The 17,650-nt window shown below is 43.5% G+C and overlaps 1 protein-coding gene across 3 annotated transcripts in view; it reads right to left on the bottom strand.

Moving 5' to 3' along the window:
- PRKG1 (protein kinase cGMP-dependent 1) overlaps positions 1-17,650 on the bottom strand; it is a 529,543-nt gene that overhangs the window by 127,158 nt on the left and 384,735 nt on the right. For all 3 annotated transcript variants that reach the window (XM_054071966.1, XM_054071965.1, XM_054071967.1), the window contains exons 6-7: positions 5,525-5,602; positions 1,166-1,260 (exon numbers count right to left, since the gene is read on the bottom strand). In XM_054071966.1, the coding sequence (XP_053927941.1) occupies positions 1,166-1,260; positions 5,525-5,602 (173 nt within the window). The remainder of the gene's footprint in view (positions 1-1,165; positions 1,261-5,524; positions 5,603-17,650) is intronic.

Here is a 17,650-nt window from a genome sequence, read left to right as displayed (position 1 = left end):
TCATTTATTTAATAACATTAGTATTTTAAAATTAAGGTATAGATTTGCAGGGGCAAGACTTGAGTCTGTGTTGGACACGTCTCTCTGGCTGCAAGAAGGGACACAAAATTTAGCCTTCAAATGTTCTGCTGCCTTCATTTTGGAAGAAAGCTGATTTAGGAGGGATTTATCATGTTACCACAGCATCAACCAGAAGTCCTACAGAATCATAGAATGGTTTGAATTGGAAGGGACCTTAAAGACCATCTAATTCCACCCTCTCCTGCCATGGGCAGGGACACCTCCCACTGGATCAGGCTGTCCAAAGCCCATCCAACCTGGCCTTGAACATCTCCAGAGACGGAGCAGCCACAGCTTCCCTGGGCAACCTGGGCCACAGCCTCACCACTGTGATGGTGAAGCAATTCCTCCTTATGTCCAGTCTAAATCTTGCTCTCTCCAGTTCATAGCCATTCCCCCTCGTCCTTTCACTCCATGCCTTTGTATAGCTCTTATGCCCAGAGAAGTATCCAGGATGGAGTGAAGTGTTTGTCAATTAGGATGAGTGGGCGCCTCAAATTCCTGCAAGAAATGCGTTTTACTATTCCTATTCTTATTCATCCCTATGGAAATAAAGTATCTTTTTAGAATAATCACCTGCTGCATATGGATTTACAGTTCCCCTTCTTTTAGTACAAAGTCATCCACAAACAAAAATGTTTATACAGACCACTCACACACAGTTCTCACCTCTACCGAAATCAGAGATACACAATAAGACTTAAAACCAACGACCACCGCCTGCCTTCAGCTGTCTGCCCCAACAAGATGACCACGATTATGCTCTTACCGTGCACGAAAAATACTACAGAGTAACAAGACGTTAAACATTTTGACATTCAGATGCACAGTCAGGAAGAGAGAGCAAAGACAATCACTGCCTACAAACATGGGAACAATGGCTACAAATATGGGAAGATCTCTCTTTGGCCACTCGACTGCAAGACAAACTTTTATCTCCCTGTTAAGGTGTAGCCTTGTTGCAACATGCAACGTTGCCAATGCCCAACTGCAAAAGCATAAACCTACTCGGAATCTTTTTCCAAATTGCAAGAGCACTCTGAAAGTCGCACAAGTCCTTGAAAAACTATCTCAGCGTCAAAGCCACATCATAAGGAGCACTTACCCTTGAAGGGCTTTCTCTCCAAACCAATCTCCTTTCCCCAGAGTACGGAGAAACACTGGATCTTCGCTGGGGGAGTCTTCACGAGTAACATTCACCTGTTGAAAAGACAAGCCCACCCCAGCATTTAGAAAACTTCTAATTAACAATATTTTTTTTTTGTTCAGAGAGGGATTCGTCATCTGCTGAATCGCTCAGGAAAATCTCTGGTCTGTATCACCTCCGGGAACTGTGTAGTTCTCCAGAGTCCTGCACTCTTCCCTCAGCATCACCAACCAACCATCCAACAAAATGAGCAGTTATTTTCCACTAAGGTACCTACTAATCTTGCAAAAAAAATGCAATACTGCAATTTTTTTGGAGGTTTTAGCGTTAAACAAGAAGTTGGCTGCACAAGCACAGTTGTTGCCCGTATAGAGTCAGGAGCAAAACCAGGTACCAAATATTTTGTGTATCAATCAGACAGACACATGGCATAGGCTTCTGTTAGCTTTGTTCTGCATGATTTCTTGCATTTCTAAATTCACTTAAGGGAAAAGAGATACAAAAATAATCTACTTTTAGACATAACTGAAATAAAATAGTTTGGAGCATTACGGATGCAGGATGCCTCCTGTCCTTTTTACTGTCTCCCACATTCAGTGAGGGATAACTCTAGTTGGAGCAAATATCCAATCCTTTCATGGAAATTTAAAGGAAAATACCAACTTAATTTTTAATCTTTTATTTTTGCAGTGAAAAAGAAAAGCAATTACTGCTGATGGAAAGCAGCCTTTCGACCCGCTGTCAGACCATGGGTAGTATAACCTAGTCTAAGATTAACTTGAAGGAGCTGACGCTGCAACAACAGGAAGATGAGTTCACATCTGTGAGTGCTGATTTACTATTGCCCAGGGGAGTCCTTCTTATTTTCTGAAACAATTTCAGAAGCAAAATAGTAATTGATCAGCTGAATATCCTTTCCCCATGCCATAACAGGATATAAATCCCAGCTGCTGTAATGACAAAGCCCTGACACCCTGCTGGGTACTGAGGATGAGTTGACACACCTGGGATGTGGAAAGCTCCATGGAAGATCAATGTTGGACATAATGGCCCTCTAGCAGAAATATTTCTTCCTTTTTGGCTGTTATCATTAGTTACTCACACTTCTTAAGTACAAGAAGGTGGTGAAATACAATGCCCTCGCTATCAGTGCATGGTGGGGATCACACTCCCAGTATTAACCATCTATAAATCAAGATGTCCATGCTCAGTGGAGAGAAACAGGCATTTCCAAAGTCTGGGTTGTCCAAAATTTAATTGGGATGAGCCTCAGAGGTAGCTCACGCCCACAGGAAAATCTCTCATCTGCTTTTCCTCTGCGGGTTGTTGAGCTTTAATCAGAGCTTTTGCAGATGCAAATTGACAAAGTCAAAATCTGGGATATTGGACATGTTCTTTCAGATTTAGAGATGCTCCAGTTTAATTTCACCATTACATTTACAATCGTGGCCCGCACTTCCTCCCATCTCTTTTATGAACGGTAAAATCAGTGGGTTTGAGTCACTAATGAGCGCTCAGTCTCCACCACACTACCATTAACATCTGCAGTGACTCACTGAAGAACAGATGACGGTAGGAAACACGTAATGGAGGAGCCAAAAAGATTTGTAGCTGACAAAAAAAAACTTGTACAAAGGGAACTTTAATAGATATTGAAACTCTCTCTCATTGACCTTCACTTACCCTGAGCAACGAGTGCTAATTGTGATTTCTACATGGTTCAAAGCACCAATGAAGAACCCGCAAAATTGATGGGACACCATGGATTTTAAAGCAAAAATGGTGCACAATGGCCCAGCATGGCACACATCATCTCTGGGTAAAGGCGAGGCACGGAGCAGCAGCATTTAGCAAGCAGAAGGGACCCAGCTGTTTTCATTTGACATGTTATTCAGAAGATTTCTGCATGCGAGGTGTTTTGAGCACACTTTTGATTTCTATTCACTTGGACTCAAGGAAATACACCATAATAAATACACCAAATAATTTCAAGGGTGGTGGGTGGTGTGGAGAGAGAAAAAGCGGAAGAGGTTTTTGCTCCTAGAAGAAATATCCGTGGAGCACGGGCAGAAAGAAAATGGAAAAGAAGTCTTTCTAAGCATTTCTGAGAGAAGTGATAGGCTCAGAAATGTAAAAATCTCCTCTGTTCACGGGACTGTCACTACAAATGCTCTGACATAAAAGGCGAGGCAGAGTTTTTATTACAAATAGCTTTCATCGATAATACTCAAGCAATGCTGCTGAGAGTAGAAAGGAGATGTGAGGTCCCAGGTACATGAGCTGCAGCCAGCAGTTTTTTTCAGGCTTATTAAGTTGCCCGTGTCAGTTTTCAGCATGGAACATGGATACATTATGCACCCCTGCTTCAGAAAGTCCTCGGCAGCGTGTATTGGTTTGTTACTTCTGTATTTCACTGCTGTTTATTCCATGTTTTACTGCTAAGGTTCTATTCCTCCCATCCTGGGCTGTATCCTTCGTGTGGGTTAGTTCTCACATCCACTGCACAACTCCTATGACCCAGGACAGGCATCACAACTAAATACTCACCAACTCCGTCCATCTTCTATCAGTCACTGATATCTCTTTGGCAAATCAGGATGCTTGGAAGAGAAAACTGGGCAGAATGTTAATGTCCCTGTGGGAATTTCTGCCAAGCCACCAGGATGCAGCTGAAGGTCTGGGAATTTCTCAACAAGTTCATGTCTATCGGTTTATTTTAGCTCCCTTTTTCTGGCCATCAGCTGTCACAATAAGATAAAGTAGTGAAGGCCAGGGATAAAGCCAAGGAGCATCCCAAGCAGAACTACAGAGCTCTGGAGCAATGGCCCACATGGGTGGTTTTCTCCTCCAAGCCACAGGCAAGGTGTAAGGGCTTAAGACACTGGTTGCAACTGGGATTTGATTTGTTCAACCAAGGGCCTCTCTTTGGAGATCAAGGACTGTAGGAAGAAATGGGATCTACCTAATCAAGTGGGGCAAAAGCATGACCAACGTAGCAAGGAAGGCTTCAAACACCTGACAAGGGATGGAGGTGCACCTTCCCACATTCCCATTAAAAAAAAGGGGGGAAAGAAAAAACCAAAAGGATTTGAAGCACTCATCATGTTTGTCCTTATTCTAGGCAAAGAGGCAATATTACTTCTAAGTAGAGGGAATGAAAAGGCATGAGGAAATACCAGGAAACTTGGCTTTCACTGGTATAAACTGGAAAGGGGCAGATTCAGACTGGACATGAGGAAGAACGTCTTCACCATGAGGGTGGTGAGGCCCTGGCCCAGGTTGCCCAGGGAAGCTGTGGCTGCCCCATCCCTGGAGGTGTTCAAGGCTGGGTGGAGGTGTCCCTGCCCATGGCAGGGGGGTTGGAACTGGATGATCTTTAAGGTCCCTTCTAACCCAAACTATTCTAAGATTCGATGATTCTGCAGTCTGTGATTATCTTCATTTCAGAAATTTGTTCGTAACTATCTTATTAATCTGAAAAAGATCATTTATTTTCTTCTGATGATGAATGGCTCTGAGAGACAGAGAGTGGATAACCTAATTTTAGTACCTGAGACCTGATCCCTCCCTCACGGAACAACTCAACATCATGTACAACACCCATACTCTGCCTCTACTGTTGCCACGGGATTCCTGCTATCCTTAATTAGGCAAGGCCAATGTTAACGTGTGCCTTGGTGCAAACATCAGATCCACAAACCAGGAGGCTGGGGGTGGCCTACTGTCAAGCATATCTATCCATCTGTGTTTACTTTCAATGTATCACATCTCACCTCCGGTGGGAAATCACAGTGTATTCCCTTGAATATCTCCATCCTGCTACATGGAAAGAAGCCAAATGTTTCTCAAGAGTAATAGTATTAGGCTAACTCAAAAAATAAATAAAGACGCTTAATGGGAGGAAAAAACCTCTTATCTATAAAATCCCGTCAGGATTTTATTGGAAAAGAGGTCAAAAACCATATTTTCCCTGTGAGCAGTGGAACAGAATCTTATGACCCTTCTTCTTCCTCAAAGAAGAAAAAAAAAAACAACTGAGCTTTTCGGTCATTTACTGAGAGACTCAACAACTGTGTCAACCCCAAAGTCTTCACTGTGAAAACACGTGTAAAACAGCATGAGACCTATTTTTTCCCCTTCAGGCCACTCTTTCCTACTGATAGAGTGCCAGGAAGTTTAATTAAATGTCAAGTGTTGCAACATTTGTGCCTCCGGGACCGGAGAAAAAAGCACTGGCTGGCACTGAATTTCAAGAGCGCATCACATCACCGCTATTGTTGCTATTGTCCCACTTGCCTGCGAAGGGTGTCAACTTACCTTTCCTTTGCTGATTATAAAGAAAGTGTCTCCTCGAGCACCTTGTCGTATAATATACTCCCCGCTTTCATAATGCGTCTGTAAAAGAAACATAAAATTAAGATGAACAAAGAGAACCAGAGATTGTTATTCAGCAGAGGGCTCGGCAGTTTTGCAAGATAACGCTTATGGAAACATAATCCTGGACCAGTTTTATCCCAGTCTGACATTGGCCATGATATAAAAATTGTCCTGTGTCAAGGAATATAATAATTAAAATGGAACCGTTTATGGCTTGCTCATTTTTCTTCTTACTGTGCTAGTGCCAGCTTTTGCCCAGATGAATTATCCTCAGAGCCTAAATCCATTTATACTAAGTAAACCAGACAGAGGAATTTTCAACAGAGACTGCAGTATATGAACTAAACTGCAAAAATATGTCTGTTGTAAAAATAGTTCTTTTCTTTTTTTTTTGGTTGGTTTTGGTATTTTTCCAGCTTTGCTAGCAAAGGTTTTATGAAACAAATAATTTTTGCCCTTCTCCTGTTATTTTTGTAGTTTAATCTGTCTTTTTTACCTTGTTTTGTAGAAAATTACATCATAAATTTATGTCATATGCATCCAAACTCATTAAGATAGCTTCATTGTTTGTATTACGCCATCAAAACAAACATGCATATATGCATCACCAAAAAATAAATGTTCTAAATAAAGAGTCTACGTTCATATTTAGCCCCCCCAGATCCTGGCATTTTCTTCACAGATGCTCAACCCTCAGCAAATTAAAACCCCATCACCTCAACAGCAAGCGGAGACAGTGGAATGTCAAGAACGTTCCCCATAAAAACTTTACCTACACCTTCTACTGGATAAACGACTGCAGTTTTTGTTAATCAAGGCCCTGCGAAGACTTGTAGGATTTGGGGCTGCTGTGGCCTAGCCCTGATTCGGGACAAAACCTCCCCAAAATGCCTCCACACTCTGACCGGGCTGTTATTTGAAGCTACACAAAAGCACAAAGCACCAGAAAAGATTGCCAAATCTTTTAATCACTAAGTATGTATGAGCAACAGCAAGGATGGATTTGAGCAAAGACAGAAGAATTTATCAGAATACTAGAATTTGGATAAGTCTGAGATTTTTACTCTGAAGGGTATTTTATTGTCCTGTATTTATTTACTTATTTAGTTTACATTCCACCTTTCTAGGGTTCATGCAAGACTATCTGCTACATCCAAGAACAACAACTCCTTGTTGTGGAAGCACAGGGCACATTGAGGATTGAGGGCACCCTCAGCAAGTTTGCAGATGACATCAAGCTGAGTGGTGTAGTTGCCACACTGGAAGGACAGGATGTCATCCAGAAGGCCCTGGACAGGATGGATAGGTGGGGCTGTGAGAACCTCATGAGGTTCAACAAGGCCAAGCGTAAGATCCTACACCTGGGTCAGGGCAATCCCTTGATGATGTGATTGAGAGCAGTCCTGCAGAGAAGGACTTGGAGGTGGTGGTCAATGAGAAACTCGACATGAGCCGGCAATGTGCACTCGCAGCCCAGAGGCCAACTGTGTCCTGGGCTGCATCCAAAGCAGTGTGGCCAGCAGGGCGAGGGAGGGGATTCTGCCCCTCTATTCCTCTCTTGTGAGACCTCATCTGGAGTATTGTGTCCAGTTCTGGAATCCTCAGTGTAAGAAGGAGATGGAGCTGTTGGAATGGGCCCAGAGGAGGCTACAAAGATGACCGGAGGGCTGGAGCACCTTCCCTATGAGGACAGGCTGAGAGAGTTGGGGTTGTTCAGCCTGGAGAAGAGAAGGCTCAGAGAAGACCTTAGAGCAGCTTCCAGTACCTGAAAGGGCTACAAGAAACCTGATAAGGGACTGTTTACAAAGGCATGGAGTGATAGGATGAGAGAGAATGGCTTTAAATTGGAGAGGGGCAGATTCAGACTGGACATAAAGAAGAATTTCTTCACCATGAGGGTGGTGAGGCCCTGGCCCAGGTTGCCCAGGGAAGCTGTGGCTGCCCCATCCCTGGAGGTGTTCCAGGCCAGGTTGGATGGGCCTTGGGCACCTGATCCAGTGGGAGGTGTCCCTGCCCATGGCAGGGGGTGGAACTGGATGATTTTTAAGATCCCTTCCAGCCCAAACTACTGTGCGATTCTATGGTTTTTACGTTGAGGGGTATTTTATTAACCTGTATATTTAGTCACTTATATATTTAACAGTCCACCTTTTGAGGGTTCATGTAAACACATCTGCTACATCTGAGAAAAACAACTACTTGTCTTGGAAGTACAGGGCACAGACGAATATTAATGAAAAGGAATTGTTCTAGGAAAAAGAAAAGATATCTAATGAACTATAATATGGAATTAACTATGCAAGTTCTTTAAAATTATATAATTAGGCAGTGTTTACTCCATCCTAGAAAATATTCTGGGTAAATAAAATCAGAATGTGAAAGCGGTATCTTAGTAACCTATACTCTTAAGGCTTTCCAGAAGATTAATAAATTAAATAATGAAGTTTTCTTTCAGAATCACAAATACCACATATTATCACATCAGTCTTCAGAAAAGAGACCAGAGAAGGCAGGTCAGGAGGACTTGAGTTGTGGGCTGCCCTGATCCTGAATGGGCTCTGATAGATCTAAGACCCACAGTGGTTCTCCTAGTTCCATGTGCCAGAGCAGGAAGAAGAAAAAAAGCCCAAAGATGACTGTGGATACACACTTGGAGAATTTTACTTCTTACGTGGGGTGTTTCTGGAGAGCAGATTTTGAGAATGCACAGGCTGAGATTCATTGAAAGGGCTCAATTGTACAAGGTGTTGGGATCACACCCTCTCAAGCGGAATCTTGTAGGCACTCAAAAAGCTAATGATTGAAAACACCAAAGTAAGAGTTTTCAGGACCAGAAACCCCCTTATTTTAACAATACGTGCACAACTTTTCAAACATCTTTTGTGATTAAAACAAAACCAAGGAGCTAAACTAACAGTTTTTTGGTTTGTGTACTTTTTAAAATCTAATTGGTTTCTTACAAATTAACTCAGGATACTAGAAAATCTTTGCAACAATCTTTGCAACCTGTGTAGTCATCCGTTTTCCTTTATAATCCTCATTTTCTCACCAAAAACTAATAGAGATTATTTTCCCTTATTGCTTAAAGAGATCATTAAGTTCAAGTAAATAATATTGGAAAGGGCTAGATCTCACCTGTGGGAGCTACAGCTCATTGAAGCAACTTTCCCTTCATGCTTTTATATCACGTAACGTCATGTAAGAGTAGGAAGGCTGGAGAGGACAGGTTTCAATAGCACTTATAATAGATAAAGGGGTCAAAACATGTCATTTCTGACATACTCCAACTACCTCCAACCCAAGCTTTCTCTGCTTTCCAGCCCAGCCAGCCAAGTAAATCATTAAAAAACAAAGTACTTCTCCCAAAGCACGCGAGACCCACACAATCGCTTGGCCGCTTTCAAATGTGAAGTAAAATATATAAACTTGGATCATGACGGGTTAATAAATACTCTCCCCTCACTGCATAAACTGACACTTAGATTTAAAAGCGAATTGGAGAAGAGAAGGCTCCGAGGAGAACGTAGAGTGACTTTCCAGTACCTGAAAGGGGCTACAAGAAAGCTGGGGAGGGACTGTTTACAAAGGTATGGAGTGATAGGACCACGGGCAACGGTTATAAACTGGAGAGGGGCAGATTTAGACTGGCTGTAAGGAAGAATTTCTTCACCATGAGAGTGGTGAGGCCCTGGCCCAGGTTGCCCAGGGAAGCTGTGGCTGCCCCATCCCTGGAGGGGTTCCAGGCCAGGTTGGATCGGCCTTGGGCACCTGAACCAGTGGGAGGTGTCCCTGCCCATAGCAGAGGGGTTGGAACTGGATGATCTTTAAGGTCCCTTCCAACCCAAACTGTTCTATGATTCTATGCAGACAGAGTAGCAGACTTGCATTTATCTTGATTGTAGGAAGAGCAAGAACTCAAACACCTAAACAGGGATCATGCAGTGAACACGGTATCTTGCTCTCATCCTTATGTATTACATTGCCATCAATGTTACCATCATTTTCAGCTACTTCAGGGTTTGATACTTTGGATGAAATCCGTAGCACATCTAGCATACAGTTGAAAGCAGAGAGAGAGAAAAATTGCTTGGAGTGCAAGCACAGAAATTGGATTTCTTGGAAAAATGATGCTCAAGAATAAATGAAAGCTGTTTGGTGGATCCAAATGCAGAAACGGGGAACACCCAATGTAGATTAAATGTAAACAAAGGCTAAACAAGGCCAGTTTCTCTGCAACATCAGCGCCAGATCTTAATACAATGAATGTACTACTCTGTGTCTAAATAACATCATGTGTTTAGGTTAAAATCAACCTCAGCACTCACAGAGGCTCGAATCTCTCACAAAAATCTTTTGCAACCTAAACTAACAGAACTCCTGGAAGCTCTTCCTCTCCCTAAAGTCCTCTTGTGCGGCTGATTGGCACAATAAGTGTCTCTCTCCTGGAGATCCCTACTTTACCCAGCAACAGTAGCTTCTATAAAACTATCGTTTTAATCTTCTTTCTTCTATTGCCAGTTTTACTTAAAACTAATAAGAAGTCCTCAAACTGAGGAGAAAACTGTTTATTCAACCAGTTTAATTGGCTAAGGCATTAATAAGGCTCCCTGATATGCTCAGCGTACCCTAGAGAAAAACTTGCAGAGGTGCAGAGCATCCCATGATCAAGTCAAATTATGCTTTAAAAAGGTAAACATCCCGCTTTATTAAATCTTCCATCCTGACATAGTGGCTGCAATGAGATAAGAGTGTTTGAAATCTGAATTTCTGCACTTGGCCCCTCCCAGCGTGGTTTTTATTACAACCTTCTGTTGTGCACGGAAACGACTCGCAGCACTCCGCTACTTGGAGAAAAAAAATCACCTTTCTTACTTCCCAACACAACACCCAAAGAGCCAAACCCCTGTTTGGTGGGAACACCCAAAGCAGAGTAGCTCAGACAGACAACCACGAAGAATGGTCAGATGCAGGCACAACATCTGGGCACCATGCAGGATGCCTCATGCTACCATCATCTGGGCCAACCACATGAGCTTCAGGCACCTCGCTCTGCTTTCAGCACTCCTCATATGCCACCACATCGCAACAAAGTCCTCCTCCACAGCACGCGAGGGGACATAGCGGACACACCGCACGGAGAAAATATGGGCTTTACAGCTTCAGACACCCACATTTGGAGGAAGGCTTTGGTTCGTTGACCTTATCTCACCAGTCACCAACTTCAATTGAAGCGTCTGTTCCTGACCCCCATCAAAAACCAAGAAGCTTTTAAAGCCCAACCAAACATTGACACAGGCTCCACAGACAAACCTCAATGCTAGAGACCAACCCAATGGTTTAGCTACAGACCACCTCAATTTCCTCCAGCTGGATACCTTTGACCGCTGTGTTTATAGGAAGAACATTTGGAAAAGGGTGGAAAATGGATTTTATGTTTGGAGTGCTATGTAACCTACATCAGCTGTGGCACCAAGAGGCCAAACCCTGCCAAAGGTCACATCAGGGGAGTAGAAACACAAAGGTGGCTTTGAAACACAGAGTTTCACTCCCTGCAGCCAGGTTTGCACCATATAAACCAGTGAGGGTAACATGGGTTTGATGACAATGCTGAAAGCATATCCCATCTCCCTCAAGGTATTTTTTTTTTCCCCTAAAAATAATAAAAATAAACCTAAATATGGTATTTTGCTGGCGGTTAAAAAATATTCACAGAACTATCAGCAAAATCCCAGACATAAGCAGCTTTCAAAATGCTTTTGTTTATGTTCTGGACTTTCTGCCTTAAATGTTTTTTGAACTCTGAAATGACAACAGCAATGCTAACAAAATGGAATTAAAGAAAGTTAATTGCTGAAAAACGCTGCAAAAATCAAGCAGGATAATATGGTCCTTCAGAATCATAAAACTTTGTCTCCCTGGTTTTACTATGTGTCTCACTCCTGTGAATTATCTAAAAATGCTGCTCCGTGAAATAGCTGAAGGGTAAAACTATCGTATCGTGGTCCTCTGCTTATTTCTCTTCTGATTCAAAGCACAGTGGGTGGGTTTAAGGTTTGATACTCAAGATGTCGCAGTAACACTCTGAACAGCAGCTTAACTAAAGTTAAGCACGTGGAAAACTAAAATATGAGAAAGATGAGCGGCTGATGGGGAGCGAGGGTTAATTCACGCCTTTTCATTCAACATCATTATGGCCCAGAGGGATGGAGAAGCAGATGAGGAAGGAGAAACCCAACAGATGGGGGATGCTTCTGAGCAGCTTGTCCCATGGCCACCTGCCACTACGCACTGGGAGGTGAGGAAGCCCAAACTGGACCCATGGTAGGGTATCACAGCTGGAATGAGAATGTACGTTACAGGCACACCTCCACCATCCCAAACGGCTGTGAACTTGAGCTGGAAACTTGTGGATGACCCTATGGCAACCTTCCACAGGGATTTTTTTCTTACTAATGGATTACAAACTTACTCTTCTTCCTTAAAAATAAAGCTATTTGAGTTCAACCTCGGTACTGGAGTATCTCGAAAGGTCAAAGCTGTTTTGTAATAGCTATAGGAGACTGTCTCCTTGATAAAGCCTCGTGGTAAACATCTTATTTGTATTGCACTCATTCACCGTGGCTTCTTAACGGACCGTGATAGTGATGAGAAAAAAACATCCTCCTGGGAGTGTTTTGGACAGTCTGGATGTTGGTTCTAGCTGTGGCGTCTTCTGCAGTGTACAGGCTGCTTGTGATTCCCACAAAAGCATGCCCTAAACTGCAACAGCCTAAACGCACCTAAAGGGTCTATATGCACGTGGGTGCATAATAATAATCTGCCAATGTCCACATAAGACAAATTACTCCAAATGGTGGGTTTATGTGTCTTCAGCTGAGGTTGTCTTTGCATCGTCATGAGACAGGAGGTGAGGATCTAGTAACAAAACAGGCTATAAATCAAAGACAGGGAGCAAAGGGAATGCTAAGGAATGCCTTTTCCATAGACACACCTCCAAATATCAAGAGATAATCTCTACTCCTGAGAACTCAGTCACATTGATTTCTCCAGGTGAAAGGAATACAGCAGAATGGATGGAGGCAAAGAGGTATGGTCAACAATTATTTTGTTGAAGCTAAAGTATCCACAGCTTACACCTACTCTACCAGGTACAAACCAGCAGCAGTCCCACAACAGTCCTCTGCTGTTTTTGAAATGTAAAGATGTGATAAATGTTCCCAAATTGAAGTTCTTTAGTTAAATGATTGCTTTAATTGCCTGCTTGTTTCTTTTGGGATTTGGCACTACCGTTCCATGAATCTGAATTTCACATTGCTGTGTGGGGAGGGAGCACGCAACACAGGTGTGGATGGAGCTGAGGCTCATACTCTTCTTTCTCTTTCTCAAAACCTCCTTTGGTTTCAGTGTTCCACAGACATACAAGTCACCTATGAACTGAGCTGGATCCAGTCTTCTCCCGTGTGAGCACCCATATAAGTTGCTGAGTGGAATCTACCAACGCTGCTGGAGATAAGGCGAGATAGGCGAAGGAAATAAGGTTATAAAAATTGAAGTTGTGGAAGAGAGAAACTCAACATGCTCAGTTTAGAGCAAAAGACAAATCTCCAAACTGTGATTTTTCCAAGTCTGACCAGAGCTCTGACAACTACTTAGGTGAAACCTCCAGTGCTGAAACACAGGTTGAATTTTCACCATGAATTCGAAACTTTTCTTCTCCCTTTTTCTAATTGGTGACACCAAGATTGGAGGCAGCCTGGGTTGCAGTGATCACACACTGGTGGAGTTCACAGTCCTGAGGGGATATGAGTCAGCCAAAGAGCAAAAGCAGGACCCTGAATTTCAGGAAAGCAAACTACCAGCTCTTCAAGGAGTTAGTCAATAGGACCCACCAGGAAAGTGCCCTCAGGAACAAGGCAGCAGAGCAGAGCTGGCAGATCTTTAAGGACACTTTCCATAAAGTGCAAGAGCTCTTGACCCCAGCTGTAAAAAATTAGGAAAGAGAGACAAGAGATTTGCATAGAGAGTCAAGACCTGCTGGTGTAACTAAAGGGCAAGAAGGAAATGCATAGGCAGTGGTCAGGTGTCCTGGGAAACCCCATCCCTGGAAACATTCAAGATCAGGTTTCTTGGGAGTCTGAGCAACCTGATCTAGTTGAAAACTACCCTGACCATGGCAGAAGAATTGGACCAGATGATCTGATCTTCAAAGGTCCCTTCCAACTCAAACCATTCTATGATTCTTTTGCGTTGACCTGACATATAACATTACAGTTGTGATAATTCAGAAGCTTCTTGAATGTTGACTTCTGACATGGGAAGAAGGAGCAGTGTCAATCTCTGACGTTTCTAAAGCCCAAAGCGCACAGCTGGTCAGCTTGATTTCCTTCTACACCATCAAAGTTCTTAATATCAGAATACCCAGCCTTAATAAGCTCCTGCGTTCAAAAGGGAAGACATATGCACAAGACGGAAGGAGCTTTTGGCCCTTTCCTTTTTCCACTCCTGAGCATTTTCCTTGCCACCCAAGGCAGTGGGCAGCACTGTTACAGGAGAAAATACCTTTTCTGTGCTCCCCAAGCCTTTTGCCAATGAGCCATTTTCTACAGGCACTTTTCTCTTTCATAACCCTTGAAAGAGTCCTGTAGTGGAAGAAGGTTCCACAGTAATAATGTTTGGTCAACTCCTCCTTTACTGGAATGTTCTGATCTGACATGACTAAAAATTTCTTGGTCAGGAGGCAAGTCCTGCTGTCACTTCAAGTTTCTTTCCCAGTCCACTCTCAAAACCGACAGTTTGAGCAAACCTGAGCATGTTCAGAGAGACTCATCTGCCCACGGCACACGCTAAATATTAGCGGCTGTCCTGTTTAGATAAAGATTGGTTGCACTTCAACTATTTTTATACAGTCACCTCTAAGACTAAAGGATGTAGCAGAATATCAAGTAGATGATGAGACATCTACAGACTGTAAGCCAGGGTGATTTGGACTGGATGAGTCCATTAAGGTCTGTAATGAAGATCTGAGATACAGTTTTGATTCCTAAATGCACCATGTCTTTCTAAGGGAGAAAGAGGAGGGAAGAGAATCTAAATAAAAAGCATTATCCAGTTTAATGCCTGATCGCTAAAGAAATTTCCGGCCTTAATTTGCTCTAAAAGTAGACACAAGGCACTAGAAACCACATTTTAACTCTCATTCCATCTCCACTGTTACTGTAATGCAGTCTGACCACCGTTTTTGGAGAGCAATCAGACTTCCTAAGTTGCAAACAGTGTGGGAGGAAACCACCTTTCAGGTACTTTTTCTCTAAGGTGCTGTTTCTCTGTTTTCGCTTGGAAAAGAGACAGAGTTATAAAAATCTGTTGCCAGCGGGTGCAGGGGCCAATGCCGTCCCAACCCCTGAGCCCAACACTGTCCCTGCTGCCTCCTCCCATGGCTAATGACAGCGTCCTGGAACGGGAGCTCACAGGGCAGAGGTTCAAGAGACACCCAAGCTGTTGCCTGCAGTCCAAAATCCTTTTAGGAAGGGAACTTACAGGCACACAGCAGAAGCTCAGAAGTGATAATTTCTGGAAGTTTGGCCATTGAAAGGTTCTGTCTCCATAGACCTCCATAGCAAAGAGAGATGTGAAAATATAAGAGGAGAAAGAGGAGACAAAGTACATGGCAGTGGGTGGAAAGGATGGATGGAAATCCTGATGCTCTTGGAGAAATGCCACATATAAAGATGTTTGAAGGATGAGATAGGCGAAAGGAAGGCTGAAGGGGTCTGGGAGGGACGCTCAGCCCTGCCACCACACCTTCATTTGGTATCACGAGAGGCCCCTAGAAGCAATCAACTGCAGAGGTGCTGTCAGTAGGGGAGAGCTTCATTAGGGATCTGAACAGGCTGCACCACTGGGCTGAGACCAATGGCATGAGGTTTAACAAGGCCAAATGCCGGGTCCTGCACTTGGGGCACAACAACCCTGTGCAGCGCTACAGACTGGGGGAAGAATGGCTGGAGAGCTGCACGGAAGAGAAGGACCTGGGGGTAATGGTTGACAGCCGACTGAACATGAGCCAGCAGTGTGCCCAGGTGGCCAAGAAGGCCAACGGCATCTTGGCTTGGATCAGAAACGGTGTGACCAGCAGGTCCAGGGAGGTGATTCTCCCTCTCTACTCAGCACTGGTGAGACTGCACCTTGAGTGCTGTGTTCAGTTCTGGATCCTTCACCACAAGAAGGATGTTGAGGCTCTGGAGCGTGTCCAGAGAAGAGCAACAAAGCTGGTGAGGAGGCTGAGGGGAGACCTTATTACTCTCTACAACTACCTGAAAGGAGGTTGTGGAGAGGAGGGAGCTGGGCTCTTCTCCCAAGTGACAGGGGACAGGATAAGAGGGAATGGCCTGAAGCTCCGCCAGGGGAGGTTCAGGCTGGATATCAGAAAAAAATTCTTCACGGAAAGAGTCATCGGGCACTGGAACAGCTGCCCAGGGAGGTGGTTGAGTCACCTTCCCTGGAGGCGTTTAAGGAACGGGTGGATGAAGTGCTCGGGGACATGGTTTAAGGGACTGTTAGGAATGGTTGGACTCGATGATCCAGTGGGTCCTTTCCAACCTGGTGATTTTATGATTCCTTAAATGTAAAGAAACAGGAAAAGAGAACTAAAAGCAGATTAACGGGCAGGATGATCTGCTGAGAAGAAAGGGGAATTTCAGAAGGATGAGAAAGAGAGGAAGGAGAAAATGCTGAAAAAGTTGGAAAATTCAAAGAGATACAAATAGGGATGAAGAGGGTAAAAGGTCAAGACAAACCTCAAAGATGAAGCAGGAGAACTTAAGGAAAGGTAGTTCAAAGACTGAGAGAGCACAAAGGTGATAAAGGTGGGCGAGTTGCACACTAGAAAAGGCTAAGGAGAAAATGGAGAAGAGCTTTAGCAAAGACTACTGCTCAGAAAGACAAGAGAAGAACAGACGTCCTCTGACATTTCATAGAACAGTTTGAGTTGGAAGTGACCTTAAAGCCCATCCAGTTCCAACCCCCTGCCATGGGCAGGGACACCTCCCACTGGATCAGGTGCCCAAGGCCCATCCAACCTGGCCTGGAACCCCTCCAGGGATGGGGCAGCCACAGCTTCCCTGGGCAACCTGGGCCAGGCCCTCATCACCCTCACTGTGAAGAAATTCTTCTTTATGTTTAGTCTAAATCTGCCCCTCTCCAGTTTATCCCCACTGCCCCTCGTCCTATCACCACACGCCTTTGTAAACAGTGGCTCCCCAGCTTTCCTGGAGCCCCTTCAGGCTTTTTCAACACTACCAAGTTGCTGTAACTCAGTTTGTTTCATTTCAACAGGCTCTTTGGGAAGGGAAAGGTGCTTTGTTTTTTAAATACAGAGATCGAAAGGTATCCCTCAGCAGTATGACAGCATATTGACTTTGACAGCTTTGTTTTGAGGAACTACAACTAGGAACAATATTACACTATGTCACTGCACAGGAAACATCTCTCCAATTACAAGCAACTTAAGTAAGGATTTTTAATTAAACTTCATTGAAACGCAAAAAAACCACAAAAATTGCTGCTCTTCTCTCCTTCTTTCCTGAACAGCTCAGAGTTTTCTATTTGTAATGGAAGAACGTGTGTGTAACACTGATTTCCCTCTATAAATCCAAACATCATTTCCACTATTAAAATGGCAATCACTCCTTACAAAAATGAAACTGGAACTAAACAATGTAAATCAACATATTTGTTTGGTGCCATTTTCTTAATTTGCTCCAAATCATATATGCTTATTCAGATAAGTTATTTGCATGGCCACAAGGATCCAAATGAATTTTCTAATGTGTCATGAAGAATGAAAAGGGATATTAATTGAATATATTCAGCCAGTCTTCAAGTAACCTGCAATGAAATACGTTTTCTCTTTGTGGTCTGAATCAAAGAGGAGACTACCTTTCCATATGCAAGTTCTTATTTAAATTGTCACTAGAAACCAAGTTTACTGGAAGCTAAATCATGAAAGCATTCCAGTTAGCCAGTATCTACAGAGTTTTACCGGAACAGGCACTTTGTCCAACTCAA

This window comes from Cuculus canorus, chromosome 7 (assembly GCF_017976375.1).
Source record: "Cuculus canorus isolate bCucCan1 chromosome 7, bCucCan1.pri, whole genome shotgun sequence".
Classification (NCBI taxonomy): Eukaryota; Metazoa; Chordata; class Aves; order Cuculiformes; family Cuculidae; genus Cuculus; species Cuculus canorus.
The sequence above is the reverse complement of the archived record's forward strand: the minus strand, read 5'-3'. Positions and strand labels throughout refer to the sequence as shown.